We start from the raw sequence: 22,020 nt of genomic DNA, 5'->3' as shown, positions 1-22,020 counted from the left end.
ATTTCTGACTTATATGAAAATAACAGTCTATGTTGAACTATGTTACAGCACTGACCTTATATGCCACGTCTTATGTGTTAGGGGTCTTCAATATTTTTCAGGCCAAGGACCCCTTAGCCAAAAGAGACATGGAGCAGGGACCCCTTACTACATATATTGTATAAAATTGAGTTGCAATTAAGGTAACTCTGAATATTTCCGGGTCTTCTTTGGTTTGCACTTGACTGTAGATGTTAAGTGAGCAGCAGCTGTAGCATGGCTGGGTGTGTTAACCTCAAACTCAGTGGTTTCTGAGGTGGGCGGTGTGTCGGCGTCTCATTCCTAAAAGGTTACAAAGAAGATTCACTGCAGAATGCCTGTATTGGAATAATAATGCAGATAACTGGCCAATATGTATAAGCACTATGTAAATGCTGGCTAACTAGTTCACCTCGCTGTTTTGGGTAAGTTCCTCTCTCTTATTAAGCATTAACTAGCTCACATGATTGGACAAGGATTCATGGGTAACAGTTGGCTTATCATTAATGTTATGTAGCCTACTGTAAATTAAATGTGTTTTTTTATGAATGGGCCAGTTTATCTTTACTAATATGTTGGATTCGTGTTCATCTGTATTTCTGACTTATTTTTATTTGGAGAGTAAAAAAAAAAAACTAATTTAGCTCTATTGTTTCAATAATAGATTTATACTTACAAAGTTACATACAGATATTTAATAACCCATAATCATTGCTCTGCACATACAGCCTCAGATTAACAGGGATGTGTATCACTGAAGCATTCTGTCTCTTATATCCCCCTTTATTTGCTTTGTTGTCATTTTGTGTAATCTTAAAAGACAGTGGAAATGACGGATGAAAACAGATCATCCATGGACTCTCTGAGTTTAGATTGTTCAGAGTTTGAGAAAGTTAAAGAAAGTCATGTCTAGTAGAGAGCCAATACTCAACTCAATAATGTGACTCTCTGACTCTGCTTCAAGGGATACATGTTTAGAACAGAGCAACAATTAAGTTGCGTGGAGGTTTAAGAAGATGAACATGGGAAGCAACAGGTGGAGCACAACAACTGCTCAAGAACTTGGTTGCTGTGTTATTCCAGCTAATGCTTTCTTAGAGCATGAAATTGCTGTCAGTGTTGTGCAAGATTACGTGTTAACAGTGCAGTGTGTGTTAGATGAGTGTGAAAGTAGTCTCACATACAGAAAGGGATGGAGAGAGAGATTTGATGGACAATGCAGCATCAGCAGACAGACTCCCACCAGAAAGGCTCTTAGTTGCCATAGAAACACCAAGAGGAAATTAAAAAAGGTAGAGAGTAGTATGTTTTTTTCAGGGTAACCTCTAAACCCCTGACAGTTTTTGCACATTTAGTGGGAGAAAATGTCAAAATGATGCCTAGATAGGCCACATGTTGTGCGCAAAAACACAGTAATTTGCCATTGCTGTTTTTGCACTGAAGAGAAATTGAAAAAAAAAAAAGTTAAGAGCTGAAAGGATTGGTTGATTAAGTGATCAACAGATAATAATTATCCACAGCAACAATTCTGATGGTTTCTCTAACATAGGGTTTTGCTTCTTTTCTCTGTTTTATAACAGACAAAATAGGAAATTTGAATGAGTCATCTTGGGCTCCAGGCAATAATGATGGACATTTTTTGGACAAGGACGTGACCAGCGTTCTAATAATCAAAACAATATTTTTTGATTGCCTCTCTGAAGAGAACACATGAATCTCCAACGGTAACCCTAACTCCTAACCCCTCATAGAAATCATTCTGGTGAGGACTTTAGTCTAACTTTATCATCTATCAATTTCAACAAAAAGTTTTCTGCTTTTGTCTGTATCTTATTCTGTTGTCTGGTTTCTGTTGTTTAAAGGTGAGGCAAGTTTATTTGCAGAGCACCTTATCATACACAAATGTTATTTGAAGTGCTTTACAATCAAAATATTAATAATAATATTAATAATAAGAAGAAGTCAGAAGAAGAAGACGAAAAATATTGAAGAATAAAATCAGAATAATAGCAGGACAAGCAGGTTTAATAATAGAACTGACATGTTTAAAAACCAAGTGAAAAAAAATAGATAAAAGTACCACAAAAAATTATTACTATACATTAAAGGTCCATTGTGTAGAAATTAGGGGGATATTTTGGCAGAAATGGAATATAATATTCATTTTTTAATATTTTAATTAGTTTATAATTTCCTGAAACTAAGAGTTGTTGTGTTTTTGTTTCCTTAGAATGATCCGTGCACGTCTACATACAGAGCAGATCTTCTTCCATAGAGTCTGCCATATTATTTTACAGTATACAGCAAATCAAACACTGTTCTAGACAGAGCCATTTGCACTTTTGCATTTTACATTGGCCACTGTAGTTTTCCTACACGCTTAGAACACAGGGGGAGATTCAATTGGTTGCATCTGACTGCAACATCATCACTAGATGCCCCTTAATCCTACACACTAGTTCTTTAAATGCTATTGGTTTTAAAATCCAGAATCACACAATTGAGATGTTGAAAAGACGACATCTCCTTAACAGCTGAAAAGGAAAATAAGGACTGTCACTGCTCACCAGTTTCTTGTTTCACGTTTCCTGTCCTTCCTTTCTCCTCATCTGTCCCTCCCCATCCCACAGCGAGGAAAAACAAGAAGCTGATCAAGATGAAAGTGCAACGACCTTCTGCAGAGCCTGTCAGCAACATGCCTATTCCAGTCATCCCCAGATGCATGCCCCAACTTGTCCCCACCATGCTGTCTGTGCTCAAGGCCATCGAACCAGAGGTCATCTATTCGGGCTATGACAGCACACTGCCTGACACCTCCTCACGGCTCATGACTACGCTCAACAGGCTGGGGGGACAGCAGGTCATCTCGGCAGTCAAGTGGGCCAAGTCACTACCTGGTAACCAAATTAAAGTTATTTTCCATGAGTTGCCTTTGGTTGGGTTTAGGTGCATATCATTGCTCGAGCAAAGTGTGTCACTAGGAGTATTTGCAGCTTGTAATTGAGACTGATGTATTGTGAAGCGGGCCAAGGCACTGATGGAAAATGAAGTCATTTATACACACAGCTGGTAAATTGCATCACCTTTAGATCAAATGGAAAATATGCAGTTTGACTAGACATTTATAGCATAGCTTTCACTTTTGCCCTCCAGATACCAAAGCATCTGCTTGTCAGCATTGTTAGCATTCCTCAGTAAAACTGAAGACCACAAGCGGCCGCAAGTTAACTTGTGAAATTATGCAAAATAGATATTGTTTCCTGGAAAGAAACCGAATTTACCATCATTCAAAATGTCACTGTGTTCCTTCCAGTGGTTACAACAAGTGTTAAGACATGACTCAAATCAGATTAATGATGTTGATTAGGCTCTTCAGACTTAGAGAAGCAGAGAGGGAGCCATTGTGGAGCTGATTAAATCATGGTTAGGCTGGTAGCCATTGAGGTATCTTAACTGGTACAGTGGTTGGCATTGTAGAAGTCTAACTTAAGACTGTGCAAAAAGACAGAGTTTTTTCTCCCACATGATTCCTGTTGGCAGTGAAGCCAAAGAACAACAGATGTTCAGTAATGATGTAATAAAAAGTGTGACTTCTCTGTAATGGCTGAATCTGTAATTATAGACAGACGAGGAGACTAATGGCAGCTTGTAAAAGAACAATTTACTTTTGAAATGCAGCCTCTTCAAAGTACTTTGATTTTGATCAGGTCACGACCAAGGTTAATATCTTTTTGAACGTGCATAAAGAGGATGTTCCTACAGCCAACTAAATTCATTATCTCTGTAAAGAAAATGTTCCGACAGCAGACGGAAATTTGCTCTTTTCATCTCAAAGCAATTCAAATGACTGCATTTATTGTCAGTGTTATCTTGACTTCTTTTAGTGTAGCAGTTAAAAAAGGATTGTTGTTTTAGTTTCAGTGTGCATTAAAGATTTGACTTTTATATTTCGATTTTATATTTACTACTTTTTTCTTGAATAACTTAAATTCATCTTATAAAATTCAAGAAAAAAAAATTAATCTCTGGGTTTGAAGGCTATGTGGTGTCATTTTCACAGAGGCAAAAATGGAAACAGGAAGAGAGTGGAATTTCCAACCACCCATGCTAGTTTCTAATCTTGAGAAAGAAGGCACATGACTTGATAATCACTCCAAGTATTTGTTTGGAGATTTTCTCCTCTCACTGTAAATGTTGCTATTGGTCACAGCAAAGATTTAAGATCAGGAGTGCGCACAGCCTGTTAAAGCTGTATCACTCAGTATCCACGTCTTCAACAGTCGTAGCACGTAAATACACATAACTTTATGTCCGTGGTAAAAGCATAGGTATGTCTTTGTGAACTTTAATGTTTCTTGAAACCCAATTTTCACGTTTGTGTTTTTTAGTTTGATCAAGCATGACATTTATGCAATTATAGGCAAAATTGTTGTTCCCATTGTTTGTATGTGAATAAAAAAGAAGTCCATCATACTTTATGAATGGGTAATGTAAAAATAAAGGTATTATCTGCTATAATCCTTAAGAACCTGCATTATCTTGCCTGCTCTGTGGCCAAGATTAGAACCACTTCAGTCCTTTTTACCTCCTTTTACCTGTTGAAATTCCTTTTAAGAGAACTCTTGTCACTGAAAGGCTGTTTCTGCCTCATAATGACTTGATTTCATTCATAGTGATTATATTTGACAGGTTATAGCTCACCCAGTCCCTTTTTATCTGTGTTAAATACCTTTGAAAGACCAATGCAACAAATATAATGCAGTTTTCAAGATTGGAGTGGTTATAATCTCAGGCACAGAGCAGGTAACATAATGCAGGCTCATAAGAATAAAAGCAGATAATACCTTTGTTTTTACAATACCCATTCATAAAGAATGATAGACTACTTTCCAAATGTTAAACAAGATTTAAGACATACTAAACATACAAACAACGGGAACAGCAATATTGTCTATAATCACGTAAATGTCATGCCTGATATTATATAAATTGCAAACACGTGGAAATTGGGTTTCAAAAGACTTTAAAATTCTCCAAAGACATACCTATGTTCTTACCACGGACATAAAGTTATGTGTATTTACATGCTACGACTGTTTGATCCATGTGAGAGCAGCTGAATACTGGGCGATTCAGCTTTAAAAAGCTGCGCGCGCTCCCACGGATGGCAATTAGTTTCTGGCAGACGATCACTTTTTGGCATCTAGCTGGTTAAAGAGCTGAAATTACCACATTCACCCGCGTGTCGATCCGATCCCATCAATGCCGATCCGAGCCAGAGGCGATAAAAACCAAGTCATTTGACTCGGGTGTGAGTGCCGATTGTACGCAGCACCTTAAAAAGCCAGATGTTAGCGGGTTTTTTTGTGCAGTGGGAATGAGGCTTCAGAGAAAGCCCGTCACTGAACATGTAACGTTAGCTTTTTTTTTTTCCCTCTTTGTATGTGACAGTACGATGGTGGACAAATCTGCTCCAATCTTTTGGTGATCTCCAATCTTTGGCTGGCAATCTGCCAAGGTGATAGTGAGGCAAAGCTCTCTCCGTGGGGAGAAGCAGCTTTTACGTAACAAAGCCATGGTTTAAAACAAATGTAATGTGAAAGGACTTTTCATGTGAGGTTCCACTTTTATAGTTTTGACAGAGTGGAAATGAATAAGCCGCAATTTAATTCTAATTTGAACATCGACTTAACTAGATTGTCCTATTTTGCGTTGTGTGAGCTTGCTTCTTCATTGTGTTTAAATTATGTATTGAGCGGCTGCTTTTTCTTTTTTTCAATGCTTCTGTATCTCTTTAAAATAAATATATTAAACTGTGCTTTTTAACAATACAGGCAGAAACATACAACATAACAAATCATTATTTTCCAAGCTGTAAAAGCACAATCATCATACACTGTTTTGAAAAATATGGCATTCAGTCATTATGACTCTTTTGACCAAAAATGCTCAAATTTGATAATCTCTAAGTGTCATATCATCAGATGATTATTTAATTTGTGTGATTATGACTGTGTGTTTGCATCTCTCCATCAGTGTGTCCTTCCAAGCCACTGACATTCTGACTTTCCTAGGCTTCCGCAACCTGCACCTGGATGACCAGATGACATTGCTGCAGTGCTCCTGGCTCTTCCTCATGTCCTTCAGTCTTGGTTGGAGGTCGTATGAGCAGTGCAACGGTAGCATGCTCTGCTTCGCCCCCGATCTTGTCATTAACAAGTGCGTACCACGGCCAACTGTTGTATGCTTTTGCAGTCCCTTTTTCAGCCTGTCATTTTGTCAGCCCATGTTGTTTTGCATTTGCTCATTTCAGGGTGTCAGTCTCACTTCATAATCATCATGTGGCTAGCACACTCACCCACCTATCACCTATCATATACCTAGGTGTGACGCCTACAGTCAGTGTATTGGAAATTTTGCGGTGTCTGTGTTTTAGTGATAGACTATAAATAAAGATGGACGACGCGCCCCCACTTACCCCCACTATGCTGTAGTGATGTAAAAATATCCCGGATACGGATAGCGTTGCCATCTAGTAAGCGTGATGTCATTGGGAGCCCTACATCTGCGCAGTAGCGTTTTTCACGATGGGGGAGTTCCCGCCCAAACACCTGTCCAACCAATAACAAGCAGCTGCATTGAATGCGAGTGCAGGTATTGGCTGTCACGGCTGTCAATCATGGCGGAAAAGCCCTCTTTTTTTGATAACTCAGTTAAGCCAAACTTATCATGAAAACAAACACAAAAAACATAAAAAAATGTTTTGTTTCAAAAGCCTAAATAAATTGCAGTATGAAATCTGTTAAATTTTGATTTAAATCAAGACATATTTGATCAAAGAACAACATTTTAATTATAATTTTCAATACTTTGTCCAATTGACATCTTGATTTCTTCGCTTTGCTATATACTTGGTTCTGGTTCTGGTCATGGCTCTTGTTTTAAAGTAACCTCTGACTCCCATGTGACCATTTTGCACTTGTTTGAAGTGTGGTGTTCTTTTGCCCAAAGTGCAAATGTTTTTCACTTTGTAGTGAGTGGCAAGAGTGCACCAAACACTAAGCTCTTGCCCCTGACAACGTGCAAACAGTTCATCTTCTTCAATGGAAATTCGTTGAACGAGTAGGCCTGAGCTGTGAAGAGCAGCTCTCAAAGGATCCGTAAACTCATAGACAGGTAAAAATAGCAATGAAAAGTGAAGAAGTCATTGCCGGTAGCACTGCAGTCGGTCCGAATGAATGGACAGCTCTAAAGCCAGGGCTGTGTATCAGGAGAATATGCTGTATTGATTTCAGAGGTAGAATGTAATGCAGACTGTGTGTTAGTGGAAGTGAGGTGTGAAAATCCATCAGGACTGATTTCACAATCCAGTTTTCTTCTGCAAGATTGTAGTGCTCCCCTGCTGGGGTTGTTTGTTTAGAATAGAATAACAGGATGAGTGAAAGAGCTTCAAGTCTAATCTATACATCTCTGTTTTCCCCTTGTTTATTCCCCGCTGTCCCCACCGGTTCTACACTTCTCATCTCTGCTTCCTGGCTCTTTCCTCACTCCTTTTAGAGACCGCATGAAGCTGCCCTTCATGTCCGACCAGTGCGAGCAGATGCTGAAGATCTGTAATGAGTTTGTCAGGCTGCAGGTGTCCTATGAGGAGTACCTGTGCATGAAGGTCCTGTTACTGCTCAGTACAGGTAATGGAACACTCTTCTCTTTAAAAAGTCTCAGCAGTGTTTTCCAAACTTCAGGAACTTGCAATTATTCTGGGATTAAAACAAATCAATTTTCCATTGTGTTAAGTATGTAACGCTGCTGCAGCGTATTTCCTTGCAGTGTGAGGTCAGCTCAGTCTGTAACAGTAGGGCGGCATTTTGAGTGGAATGGTGACAAACTGCATCGTAAATACAAATTTCTACTCATACATAAGTTCAGTAGAATTGGTGAGGATGGATGAGTGAATATGTCTGGCTTCATGTGCCATTGCGGTCATTTCTATATCACATTGTGGCTACTATAGGAGCTTTGAACGCATTAATCTGTTGATCCATGAGTCACTGAGCATAAGCACTCAGTCTATCATGACATATATTTCTGTATTTTGGTCAAGTAAACAAAAAAGAGAGCAGCAGCCAGTTTCCTTTAAAATAATTTTGAGGATTTTAATCTACAGCGCACACAAGGCCACATTTTGAACTCATGTCAGTTTTTCTTATGTTGTGCTATGTGACTATTAGTGTTTTCAGTAATGTAGAAAAACAACACAAATTTGAAGTTCCAAGTCATTTGTTGGGAAATAAAAACACACTTTTGGGCAAGCTAAGTTTCACATTTCAGGAACAAAGTGATTCAAAAACATCAAAAACTTTGAAACAAAGTGCAAAAGGAACGCATTATAAAAATACATTTAAATGCCGATGAAAAAAATAATTGAATAGCTAGAGAAATGAAGATAAAAACAAGCCAGAAATTACAAAGACAGGAATAAATTACAAAAATAAAATTTACAGTGCAGTATAAGAAATTAATAATAATTTGAATAAATGGCAGTGACAAAGATGAAACGTCTTAAGCCTTAATTTGGCTTAAATATTAACATTAACATTTAAAGTCTTAAAAACATAATTATTGTGATTTGAGTTCCAATCTTGGAAACCATCTGATGATCATCTGATGATGATAAAGCCTCCGAGGACAAATATTTCGAGCTGATCCAATGTATTAAGTGGATCTCCAAGCCAACAGAACAGCACCTATGGATACCACGACCTGGATGACTGACAACCTTTATCAGCATTTTTAAGGATCGGTGTCAGGCAGCATTAACTTCAGCAAGGCCTTCCTTTTGTTTACACTTATCATTGAAATTATGGAATGCACCCTTAAAAGTTTCAAACATTTTCATTTTCTTTAAGTTGTGATGTTTTTTTAAAATATTCCTTTTTATCCCCTTGTTGTGTTGTCAAAGTGTAGAGTATTATCTGTTCAAAATAAGAGTCCATAGACCAGATTGCAGCACACTTCTCTTGCCTGACCTGTCGAATTATGTAACAAAACTGTTTTCTCATGGACATCTAAAGGCATTTTGTGAAAAGGCGGATACCAACACGTCATTACTCTAAAGACTGATGATCTGTTACTGATCTGTATCTGTCAGGTGATTTTTTTCCCTTAACTTTCCTTCCATAACAACCTTATCACTCTATCCAGTTTTCAAAGCTTTCTTGAAAAACGTTTTTTTGTGGACAGAAAAGTACAACCTGTTCATCTTCTGTGGTTACTGTCTCAGTTGAAAAGATCTTCAAGTGTCCAACAGGTACTTCATCTCTGTTGACTGCTTTCTTTTCCCTTCCTATTATAGGGAACAGTTGCTGCTGCCTTGTGTTGTAACCACAGATTTGGTCCCAAAGTTTGTTTGAAGAATATGTAATGCACCGTGAGGTCAACATAGAGTTAAATTAGTCCAACTTTCCGTTTCTTATTTGAGAGGACAAAATACAGCTTGCTGTTTGGCTTGCTATGTAATCATCACAATCGTCTAAGAGCACATAATGAAAAACCTCATTACAGCAAAACCCTTTTCCCAATTTTGATCATTTTAGTTTTGCCGAATGAAAATTGAGAATTATTCTTGTATTTTAAATTCATTCTGAATGCATTTTCATTTGCTGGCAGTTGCTTGAGTTACTTTAAAATGTACAATCTGGCAACAGTCATTAGAGGAAGGACTCTCAATGGTTAGAACAAAAAGGTGAAACGCTTAGCAGCCCTCACTTTTCTTTTAAAGGGGTAAAATCATACTTATAAAATGCGTGGGCCTCCACTCCAGCCACGCAATAAGCTGCCTTATAATCTCCAGAAAAAGACTAGACAGAATGATAAAAAGTATTACTAAATCAAACTTTTTTCCAATTATGTGAATTACTCTTTGCAGAAGAGGAGAGCATTCTTCCTTCCGCTTCACTCTGTGAATGGGGAAAGGACGCACTTTAGAGGTGATTTGCTCTTTATGCAGAGGAAATGACATTTCCATACTGAGCCATGCTTGGATTTTCATACCTGGAGCTATTTCCATCTGTTCCCCTCAGGGATGGAAATACTATCAGATGTTTTAATCATTTTATATGTACGTGAGTGAAAATTAAAGTCTCCCATGGGACAGTTTGATTTACTGAAGATTTAATTTTAAGCATAGTTAACGTCCACAGCACAGAATTTAAAAAAAAAACGTCCAGTCTGTAGGATTTAGGATATATTGTCATGAATGGAATATTATCTAGGAACTCGTCAATTGAGATCGCCATGTTGCACTGCCATGTTTCTACAGTAACCCAAAATGGACAAACCAAACACTGGCTCTAGATACAGCCAAAACTGATTTATTCAGTGCTTATACTGAAGTTATTAGGGAGAAAATGTGAGCACGCAGTAGCAGGTGCTAGGACAAAAGCTTGGCTCTGAAATGCAAAACAGAGCGAGGGAGACTGATTTTTCATGTGAAATTTCTTTATTAAGAACATTTTACCAACCTTTGAGGGACATTTAGTGTGAAAGCGGCATTCATGTCATAGCCTATAGTAAACACGCTAAAGGCGCTAATGGATCAAAACTGCGGGTCAAAACTGCGCAACAGTATTTTTTGCTGACACCAGTTATTAGCAAAAGCCAGAGAACATTTCGTAATAACTTGCTGCGAGCTGTAAATTCACAATTTCTTCACCTTATAGTGCGGTCTTTGTCTCCCTCTGTGCTGTTGTCTGCAGCTGCAAAGAGTACTATGAAAATCAATAGCACTCACTCCACAGCAAAATCTGGGGACCAAAACATCCCTGGAAGCATACTTGAACAGAAAATACAAGTCGAGTTGAAGCAGTTTCAGTTGTCTGAGGGTCTCCAATTGATGATCCGAGCCTCCAACTTTCAAGGGGCAGCCCTAGAATTCTAATCGGGAAAAGTTTCAGCTTGGTAAAATATGCAATCTTTACCACCAGATGCCACTGCATCTCCCTGAACCTTACACACTTTTCCTTTAAAAACAGACAAAAATGGATCATAGTAGTTCTTTTCTGCTAGCACCCTAAACCCTATAAAAAAGGTAAAACATTCAGTTATTTTATACTAAAGGAAAGGCAGTTTTTGTCAGCTACTCTCTCAGCCAAATCTCAACATGTGTAATGAAGAGGCCAGATAGCACTTGCACTTTGGTATTTCCCATTTATCTGATTATGTAAATCAGACAGTATTTCACCCCGATGATGCCCTCTGTGGTTTTGCATAATCTCTAGGCCAGTTACTTTGCCTGGGCCTTATGCCAAACACCAGACTGACAAGGAGTCTGCGATGTGTTGACTTAGTAGTTATGACAACGACATATTGATGTTTTCTCAGTTATTTCTTGTTTTTTTAGCTTTTTTAGCAGCAGCCAGTAGAGTCAAAATCTTCTGTGTGTGTTCTTTCTAGTACATTTAACATGCAGTTTGTGATTTCTATGAAGTGTGTGTCCAAACATTCACTGGTTCTCTTAGATCCAGACGGCACTGGTTAGTGAACAAGCTGCGCACAGTAGCTATTGATGTTACCTTTAGTTTTGCATATTTTCCACTGCCTACAGCATTCCGGTTAGGAAGTGTGTGCATGCGCCTTTGTGTATATTTATTCAGCATCCCCTAATTGTCCTCTTTGGGGGCCCAACACAGTAAATGTTAATGAATTATTAATGCCCTGTGCTGTTTGTTGCAGTAGAAAACAGGATAAAGAACAGACTAAGACAAATAGCAACACCACTGATGGATTTTCAGTCGGAGTCAGAAGTTTAAATGTGCATCACCAGCTGCTCACGTCACCAGCTGTCCAGATGGCAGAGCAGATATAGGGACACTACAGATGCGTCTGCATGCAAATTACATGGGTACATTGCAGGGAATTCAGCACTTACAGTCTCATTTTTTTTGTTCCACCAAGAATAAATCTCAAAGACTGTTTTCACTCCATCCACTGTCATGTTAAGTTAATTTTATCCTCTTAGACAGGTTATCACAGTTGTGTTCTTGGTCTAATGTGGATCTATTTGGACCTTTTGACATGGAAACAGTTGGGTGCTTCTGTGTTAGCAACCAGCTCGATATAACAGCAATGTCCTGTTAGGACTTTAAAGTAGGTCAGGGATCCACCGATGTTGTTAGGGGCTCCAACTATAAATACAATTTTCAAATGAACACTAAGTAACTCAACAATGTTTTTTTCTTTCTTTTTCATGAGTCACAATCCTACGATTGCTGGCACTGACGTATCTCTTTATGTTTGTGTATGTGTAGTACCAAAAGATGGCCTGAAAAGCCAGGCGGTGTTTGATGAGATCAGGATGACGTACATCAAGGAGCTGGGAAAAGCCATCGTCAAGAGAGAGGAGAACGCTAGTCAGAACTGGCAGCGTTTCTATCAGCTGACTAAGCTACTGGACTCCATGCAGGAGGTTTGAGAAACACACACACTCTTACAGATACATACTCTTACAAATCTATCATTGTAATTTTATTTTGATTTTCTTAAAAAAATTAGTGCCAATAAAGTCCTTTGAATTGTATTGGATTGAACTGAATTTAGAGAAAGACTCTCACTAATCTGTCTGTGTGTCTGCCCCCGTGGATGTCTCCTTCAGATGGTCGAGGGTCTTCTCCAAATCTGTTTCTACACCTTTGTGAATAAAACTCTCAGTGTGGAATTCCCAGAGATGCTGGCAGAGATCATCTCCAACCAGATACCAAAATTCAAAGACGGGAGCGTCAAGCCTCTGCTGTTTCATCAGAAATGACTGCCTTAAACTGTGAAGCAATGCCTTAAATCCTGTCCTACCCGTGTACCTCTCCAGGGCCCCAAGCTTTCACCCAGAGCCGTAAGCCTTTGCTTGTCCTGCCTCCCCTATCACTCGAATTGGATTCCTCTGTTTTCCCAGGCCCCCTCTAGGAATTCTGCCACGCCCCTCCCAGCCTAAGCCATTCAGACTAATCTTGGAGCACAATACCTGTGGCCTCATGCGTCCCAATCTGGTCCCAGGGGCCAAACTAGGACACCCTACCACCGAGCGGTAGCCCTTTCTGGTAAGAAGAAATTGTCCTCCAGGGCACACGTTGGCTCTGAATGTCTAGTGGGCAGTATGTACTTTGGGCGTTCTATTTTTTTATTTTTATTTTTCCAGCCCCCTCACTCCCCCCTCCGTCCACAGCCCTGTCCTCAGGTTTCTTAAGCTGTTTCTTTTGGTGGCCACCTGCCTCTTACTCTCTCCTGCCTATGGTGTTTTATTGCTGTTTTTACTGACAAGCCAACACCTAGAAACACCTTTTCAACTCTCAACACGTCACCTGATACAATGTCCAACTCGCCGGATTAGCGGCCTATAAAAGCTCCCTTCAAATTCAAGCCTACTGTTTCTCTGCTCATCTGCCATGCTTGTCTCAGTTTTGCCCGTCCCTGCTCTGCTGCGCAGAGAATGTAGTGAGTGTTCACTTGTTGCGGTTTCCAGAGGACTTTTGGCAAAGAAGATGATAAACAAATACACAGAAAAATTGCATTCTCTGACATGACAGAATCTTTTCTTTCTTTTCTTTCTTTTTTTCTTTTGGACAACTAGGACATTGAGGACAAACTGTTCTAAGCTCTGAGTCAGTTACCATTTCTGCAATGTTATGTATCAGATTTATATACCTGACCAATGGAAGAAGAAAAAGCTTGGTGAATATTCATTCATTTTATTCAGACACGCATTTCTGACCACACATGCAGAAGTCACGCTTACACATACAAAGTATTGGCAGACACATTCAGTCAGCAAAATGTTTACACAGGATGTATCTGAGAAGGGAAAAACAGTGCCTTTTAGCTTCTAAAGCTCTTCATAGCCATCCTCTCTTAATCCTTGTTTTTTTTTTTATTTTTTCATAAGAATTTTACTTGTACATACGTCCACATTTTTCTCTCCTGGTTTCATTTTTCCACACTAGCAATTTCTGTTTTCCTTCCAAGCTGTTGTTTTTGGTGTTTTTAATGTGGGCAGCTCTCTCTTGTTTTATTCACACAAGGAAGACAGCCTATGGTACAGATTACAAATGAGCAGAACAGTATGAAATATAAAGATCTAAACTTTTAGGTCTTAAAAAGTTTGAGAATCACAGAAAAAAACGACAGGCATAGTTAAAAAGAAATCTTGCTATCCCCTGTAAAGCATATTTGATACAAATACTGCATCTCCCAATCAGTATCACGTGTTCCAACAAATATAATACTAAATACATAACTGAATACTTTAACAAGCTTGTGAGTAGCTGCTGCCACATTGGTGCTGAATGCAGGCCACATGAATTTAATAAGGCACATATGATATTTTGTCATATTTTGGGGCAGATTTACTTATTTTAATGTATGTTTATGGGTAAAAGTCCTGAAATAATCAGTGGGCTGTTAATTGGAATTAGACTGGATTTATGTACCTTATTCAGATGTAGTTGCACAGGTAGGATTTTTAGATCTAACTTGCCTCTGAAAAAAAACTCCAAGGTGTCTGTGTATTAGTAAATAGCCAACATGATTCAAGCAAACCTTTCTTGAAGTAAAACCGTCCTTTCATTGCAAGCTGCATTCATGCTGATGTTCTAGTTTAGGTTTAGGTTCTAGATTTTCAAATGAGGTATCATAAACACTAAGTGCTTGAAAATTCACTGACTAGTAAATAGTTAGAAGAGCATTATTTGACCTGAAATTTTCAGACATAAGCAAACTCACCATGTAGTTCTTCTAATAGGTTAACAAAAAGCATTTTATTTGGGACAATAGTATTTCACTTAAAATATAATTTTAGTTAAAATATAATCTTTAATCAGTTTCATCTCAAATTGTTTGCACAGACAGGAAGTGGGGTTATTATCAAGTTGTTGAGCTCAACATGGCTGAAAGGATGATTAAATATATAAACATATATGTTTTATACATGACATATAAAACGAGACACCCATAAACGATAGAACCTCTTTTCTCAGCACAAGATTTCACCTCTAAAGTTAAAATATTTTTGGAAGATACAGTTTGGTCCAAATAATTTGTGAATCAAAACTCAGGCTATGAGTGACTATATCACTTGGATGTGCTCCACTAGTGCCAAATGTAATATCAAGTTTTATATGTCTTTTCCTGGAGATGTCAAAGTGATTATTCAGTTGGGATTCAACATGTGGTTTTTGTAATTTGCTCATTTATGAGATCTTAGTTCAGTGTCACACCTACACCAGCTTAAAAGTACTGATTGTAGTCATCCAAGTTAAGTGTATGATACTTTTTTTCAGAGATGCACAAAATATTGTATTTTTGAAGTTGCAAAGCGGTAATATATACCGCTTTCAAACAGGTGGTGGTCAGCATTTGGTACAATTGTAATGTGAAAAAATGTCCGTACCAGCTTATGTGATGGCCAAAGCAAACAGACATTTACAGTGCAGTTGTACATTGGCTTCTGCTGGAAGTGCAAACACAATGCTCCCCCTCATAGCTCTATTTTCCTCAGTGTTTCTTGTAACTGCCAGGCCTTTCTGCCTAAAATGTCGACCGTACAGATTTTCCCCTTCTCTGAATGGCACTCATCCCTCCGCAGCGCATAATTCTGAATGGCAGTTAACAGACCAGGTAGCAGGTTGCCATAGAGACCAGTCAATTGTGTGTTACTTATTGCTAACAGCACAGCAGACTCTGGACGTATACAAGCCACTATTCAGTAAGAGCCATCATGTTTTTAATCAGCTGTTCTGCCAAAGGATGGTCACTCACAGCAGGGTTGTTTCATGTGCTGTTCAGGCTTTCAGCCTCGCTAACTCAGTCTCATGGCCTTGCGCTTCAATGAACATAGGCTTAATTGCGCTCACGTCAGTGTTGATTATTCTGGGGAAGATATGACTCAACTGTCTATTTGTTTGGGTGACTTTTGCATACAGTAGTACAGTTGTTTTCAGGTGGTGGTGCTTCAGAAAACCAGCTTTAATGTGTAGATGTAACAGTATCCCTGCTCATTTTTAAATGGCCATAAGTGTATATAACAGCGCCAACATATCCAGTGCAATGTAAACAATGTCTATTATTACAAAGTATTTTTACATGGACATTATCTCTATACTCCTATACATTTTTCTCTTTATCCTTTCAACTACATGTAAAGGCCTTGCAAAAGGGAGACAGAGAGCCATAGAAATACGATTTCAAATCAGGAAATAGATAAACACTTAACCAGTGTCAGTGCTTTTGAAGATTGATCTATTGTAAAAAAATAAAAATAAAAAAAGACAATATTTTCTGTGATTTTGAATACATCAGCTTGATCTTCTTTGATATGGATAATTTTACCCAATCCTTTTTGTACATTGAACGAGTCAAGAAAGTAAATATTTTTCTGTTTGTTGGTTTATGTTTGATAAAGGTAGACGTGTTGAATACATTAGGAAGTGTTAAACATGTTTGTCTTGTGAAGTAAATGTAAATTTTACGAGTCATTGGGAAAGTCTATATGATTGCTCACTGTGTTTTAGAGTTATAAGGATAGGAGGGAGGAAAGGTGAGACAGACTGCAGGACGTTTTTGCATGATATGAGAGTGACCAAAGCAGAGAGGAGAAAACAAAAAAAAGATTTAACAAACAAAAAGAAGTATTCAAGCAGTTACATTTTAAGTAGCACTTATTATCCAACTTCTAGTACTTCTTATTTTATTTGAAAGGTATATTTTGTAAGGGTCCAGGCTTTGGATCCCATGTATATTGCTGTGAGGATTTACTGGTCACTTTAAAATAGAAAATCAAACAAAAAAAGTTGGATCTCCGTGTGAAAGTAAATCTACCAGAGCTTGACGGAATTGCACTACCCTCATACTGGTTGATAAAGTCTATTTTGTATAAAATACATGCAAATATTATCTTTAAAGATTAAGGGCAGATCATGTTTCACTGGTACATATGGCTATGGCTTTCATTGAAGTCTGTTTTGTTCGTATTTCAGTTATGTAAATGTAATCCAATGTAAAAGCAAACAAAAAAATATAAAATGTTTGTTTAAAAAAAAACAATAGTTTGTTTTACTTCTGTATTACACCTCTTCTGTAGTCAGTGTCGATATTTTCACCTATTTGATTAAATGTTGAATTAAGTTATCCGTGTTGTTCCTTGACATTGGGTTTGGCATTGTTTTGGTTAGTTTTTCTCATCAATGGTTGAAAGTGGAGATTCAGGAGAACTGACTTCATTTTAGTTCAAACATTATACACAATAAAATTTCCTGTTTTTCAACGCTCAGCTTCAGTGGGGTTTTTTTTTTTTTTCCTCTGGGATCCCAGATATTATAAATGACCTGGAAATGTAGGCAAGAAAGAAAAAAAAACTGAGCATTCAAAGGAACACTTGGGTATTTAGAGAAAACAGTTTTTGCTGAGCATTGAAGCAATATATATACTGTACAATAAAACACCCAATTATTTAGTGTACTACATTTTTCACAAAAAAACCCATCTTTGTTGCAACATACCAATAAAACACAAGATTGTCAAAACAAATGGGAAGGAATGGCGAGGATACAGATGTACCAGGTTTGGGGTGATATGTTCTCTCAAAATCAAAAAGAGTGGCAATTTACAGGGGCGGTCCCTTGTTTGCCTGTGATAGAGAACACAAAGTTAAACATAAAATACCAAATACCAGCATTTTACTTACATAAATGCGCTCATAATAAAATGAACAATAATTTCCAAGTCAAAACAAACAATTAATGTCTATCATGGTTTTAGGTAGAAACTGGCATTACATCACCTTCAAAGTAGGCTTTAACCAGCTCCTCACAGCATGTCAGTGTGTCAGTGTGGTCCACCTACATGTTATAACACTTTTTGTTTTTTAACTTGCTTTTCTAACATTTGTTGGGATTCTTCCCCTTGTCATAACATTTAACTTTACATGTCACATTTAAATTCTGTTGTGTTGATAACAAAAACTGTGTTCGCTATTGTTTTCACTTGGTTCCTTCCTCTTTAGTGCAGGTGTGAACAATCAGTCTCTACCACCTGACTCTTCCTCGGCACAGGTGTGGGCAGTCAGTCTCTGAAGTGAGTATTTAGCGAGGTAAAGTCTGGCACAAGCCTTCTTAGGAAGTCGAAGGGTGAGTGTTAAACTGAACAGGGAGAATGTGATGAGAGGGTGGATACTGGGTGTGCACCCCCAGTGAAGCCACACAAACACTGTTATTTGTTTGATCCTTTGTTCAGTTGTTCATGAAAAGTCATAGTACAATATATGTATGCAGTGAAAAATCATATTATAGCATATTGTGAAAAATACAACATAGTATACAACATGTGACTTACAATGTCATTAAGAATATCATAAAAAGTCATAGTTCACCATGACATAAAAAAATATAAAAATAAAACTCAGTATTGTATGATGTTAAATCATGATGTTAAAGTCATAGTAGAGTGTGCTATGAAAATATCACAAAGCGTTATAGTATAATGTGACATTAAATATATTAATATGAAATTCATTATATAGGCTGGCGTTAAGAATATTATTGTAATGTCTTTTAAAATATAGTTTAAAAAATCATGAAAAAATGCCATAGTATAGTATGTCGTCACAAATGATGAAGAAACAGCTTAATTTAACATGTTTAAAAAAATGGCTGAAATCGACATTATATAGTATGTTGAAAAATGTCAAATTGACATTTGTCATCATACTGTAGTATGGCATTTTATGCCGATTTTAGACATGCAATGCCAGGGTGTTTTTGACTGTTTTTGGAACACTGCTATGCTGTGTTTCGGCACGCCATTTTATGCGGATTTCAACTGTTTTTGGGACATGTCATATTTTGACATTTTCATACAACAATAACTTCTAATGGGGGGTGTTTTCTGATTTGCTGTTGTTTTCTTATTTTCACTTATGTTTTCTGATTTGCAGTTGTATTTTTTATTTTCGGTTGTGTTTTCATATTTGCAGTTGTGTTTTGTCATGTGCGGATGTGTTATCTGATTTGTCGTTGTGTTTTCTGTTTTACGGTTGTGTTATCTGATTTGTGATTGCGTTTTCTAATTTGTTATTGTGTTTTCTGATTGCAGTTGTGTTGAAAAGCAATTGAGAAGGCCAAAACCCTAAAAATTTAACATGTCAAAAAAATGGTGAGAAAGGCAATAGTATAGTATGTCGAAAAAGTCAAATTTTGACTACTCCCAAAAATGGCTAAAAACAACATAGAATAGCTTATAGAGACGCGTTATAGTACACAAAGTAGGAAAAAAAGTCCAGAAAAGGCTAAAAACCTACTATTTTAGCATGTTAAAGAAATGGCGAGAAAGGCAATAGTATAGTATGTCGAAAACGTCAAATTTTGACTACTCACAAAAATGGCTAAAAACAACCTAGAATAGTTTGTAGAGATGCGTTATAGTCCACAAAGTGGGAATAAAGTCCAGAAAAGGCCAAAAACCTACTATTTTAGCATGTAAAAAAAAATGGCGAGAAAGGCAATAGTATAGTATGTCGAAAAAGTCAAATTTTGACTACTCCCAAAAATGGCTAAAAACAACATAGAATAGCTCGTAGACACGCGTTATAGTATACAAAGTGGAAATAAAGTCCAGAAAAGGCCAAAAACCTACTATTTTAGCATGTCAAAAAAAATGGCGAGAAAGGCTATAGTATAGTATGTCGAAAAAGTCAAATTTTGACTACTCACAAAAATGGCTAAAAACAACATAGAATAGTTCGTAGACACGCGTTATAGTATACAAAGTGGGAATAAAGTCCAGAAAAGGCCAAAAACCTACTATTTTAGCATGTCAAAAAAAATGGCGAGAAAGGCTATAGTATAGTATGTCGAAAAAGTCAAATTTTGACTACTCCCAAAAATGGCTAAAAACAACATAGAATAGTTTGTAGACACGCGTTATAGTGTACAAAGTGGGAATAAAGTCCAGAAAAGGCCAAAAACCTACTATTTTAGCATGTCAAAAAAAATGGCGAGAAAGGCAATAGTATAGTATGTCGAAAAAGTCAAATTTTGACTACTCCCAAAAATGGCTAAAAACATCATAGAATAGCTCGTAGAGATGCGTTATAGTACACAAAGTGGGAATAAAGTCCAGAAAAGGCCAAAAACCTACTATTTTAGCATGTCAAAAAAATGGCGAGAAAGGATATAGTATAGTATGTCGAAAAAGTCAAATTTTGACTACTCCCAAAAATGGCTAAAAACAACATAGAATAGTTCGTAGACACGCGTTATAGTATACAAAGTGGGAATAAAGTCCAGAAAAGGCCAAAAACCTACTATTTTAGCATGTCAAAAAAAAGGCGAGAAAGGCTATAGTATAGTATGTCGAAAAAGTCAAATTTTGACTACTCCCAAAAATGGCTAAAAACAACATAGAATAGTTCAGAGACACGCGTTGTATTATACAAAGTGGAAATAAAGTCCAGAAAAGGCCAAAACCTACTATTTTAGCATGTCAAAAAAATGGCGAGAAAGGCTATAGTATAGTATGTCGAAAAAGTCAAATTTTGACTACTCACAAAAATGGCTAAAAACAACCTAGAATAGTTCGTAGACACGCGTTGTAGTATACAAAGTGGAAATTAAGTCCAGAAAAGGCCAAAAACCTACTATTTTAGCATGTCAAAAAAAATGGCGAGAAAGGCAATAGTATAGTATGTCGAAAAAGTCAAATTTTGACTACTCCCAAAAATGGCTAAAAACAACATAGAATAGTTTGTGAACCGCAGCGTTATAGTGTACAAAGTGGGAATAAAGTCCAGAAAAGGCCAAAAACCTACTATTTTAGCATGTCAAAAAAAATGGCGAGAAAGGCAATAGTATAGTATGTCGAAAAAGTCAAATTTTGACTACTCCCAAAAATGGCTAAAACAACATAGAATAGTTCGTAGACACGCGTTGTATTATACAAAGTGGAAATAAAGTCCAGAAAAGGCCAAAAACCTACTATTTTAGCATGTCAAAAAAAATGGCGAGAAAGGCTATAGTATAGTATGTCGAAAAAGTCAAATTTTGACTACTCACAAAAATGGCTAAAAACAACCTAGAATAGTTCGTGAACACGCGTTGTATTATACAAAGTGGGAATAAAGTCCAGAAAAGGCCAAAACCTACTATTTTAGCATGTCAAAAAAATGGCGAGAAAGGCTATAGTATAGTATGTCGAAAAAGTCAAATTTTGACTACTCACAAAAATGGCTAAAAACAACCTAGAATAGTTCGTAGACACGCGTTGTAGTATACAAAGTGGAAATTAAGTCCAGAAAAGGCCAAAAACCTACTATTTTAGCATGTCAAAAAATGGCGAGAAAGGCTATAGTATAGTATGTCGAAAAAGTCAAATTTTGACTACTCCCAAAAATGGCTAAACACAACCTAGAATAGTTCGTGAACACGGCGTTATAGTATACAAAGTGGGAATAAAGTCCAGAAAAGGCCAAAAACCTACTATTTTAGCATGTCAAAAAAAATGGCGAGAAAGGCAATAGTATAGTATGTCGAAAAAGTCAAATTTTGACTACTCCCAAAAATGGCTAAAAACAGCATAGAATAGCTCGTAGAGATGCGTTATAGTACACAAAGTGGGAATAAAGTCCAGAAAAGGCCAAAAACCTACTATTTTAGCATGTCAAAAAAAATGGCGAGAAAGGCAATAGTATAGTATGTCGAAAAAGTCAAATTTTGACTACTCCCAAAAATGGCTAAAAACAACCTAGACTAGTTAAATGACACGCGTTGTAGTATACAAAGTGGAAATAAAGTCCAGAAAAGGCCAAAAACCTACTATTTTAGCATGTCAAAAAAAATGGCGAGAAAGGCTATAGTATAGTATGTCGAAAAAGTCAAATTTTGACTACTCACAAAAATGGCTAAAAACAACATAGAATAGTTCGTAGACACGCGTTGTATTATACAAAGTGGAAATAAAGTCCAGAAA

At 37.3% G+C, this 22,020-nt stretch overlaps 1 protein-coding gene across 2 annotated transcripts in view; it reads left to right on the top strand.

The window, feature by feature from the left end:
* LOC121952564 (glucocorticoid receptor-like) overlaps positions 1-17,329 on the top strand; it is a 79,894-nt gene extending 62,565 nt beyond the window's left edge. For both annotated transcript variants that reach the window (XM_042499329.2, XM_042499328.2), the window contains 5 exons: positions 2,649-2,915; positions 6,093-6,237; positions 7,576-7,706; positions 12,324-12,481; positions 12,668-17,329. In XM_042499329.2, coding sequence (XP_042355263.1) covers positions 2,649-2,915; positions 6,093-6,237; positions 7,576-7,706; positions 12,324-12,481; positions 12,668-12,820 — 854 coding nt within the window. In that variant the 3' untranslated portion in view covers positions 12,821-17,329. The remainder of the gene's footprint in view (positions 1-2,648; positions 2,916-6,092; positions 6,238-7,575; positions 7,707-12,323; positions 12,482-12,667) is intronic.
* The last annotated feature ends 4,691 nt before the right edge of the window (positions 17,330-22,020 follow it).

Source organism: Plectropomus leopardus, chromosome 15 (assembly GCF_026936395.1).
Source record: "Plectropomus leopardus strain MGB_pleo_1.0 chromosome 15, ASM2693639v1, whole genome shotgun sequence".
NCBI classification, from domain to species: Eukaryota; Metazoa; Chordata; class Actinopteri; order Perciformes; family Serranidae; genus Plectropomus; species Plectropomus leopardus.
The sequence above is the reverse complement of the archived record's forward strand: the minus strand, read 5'-3'. Positions and strand labels throughout refer to the sequence as shown.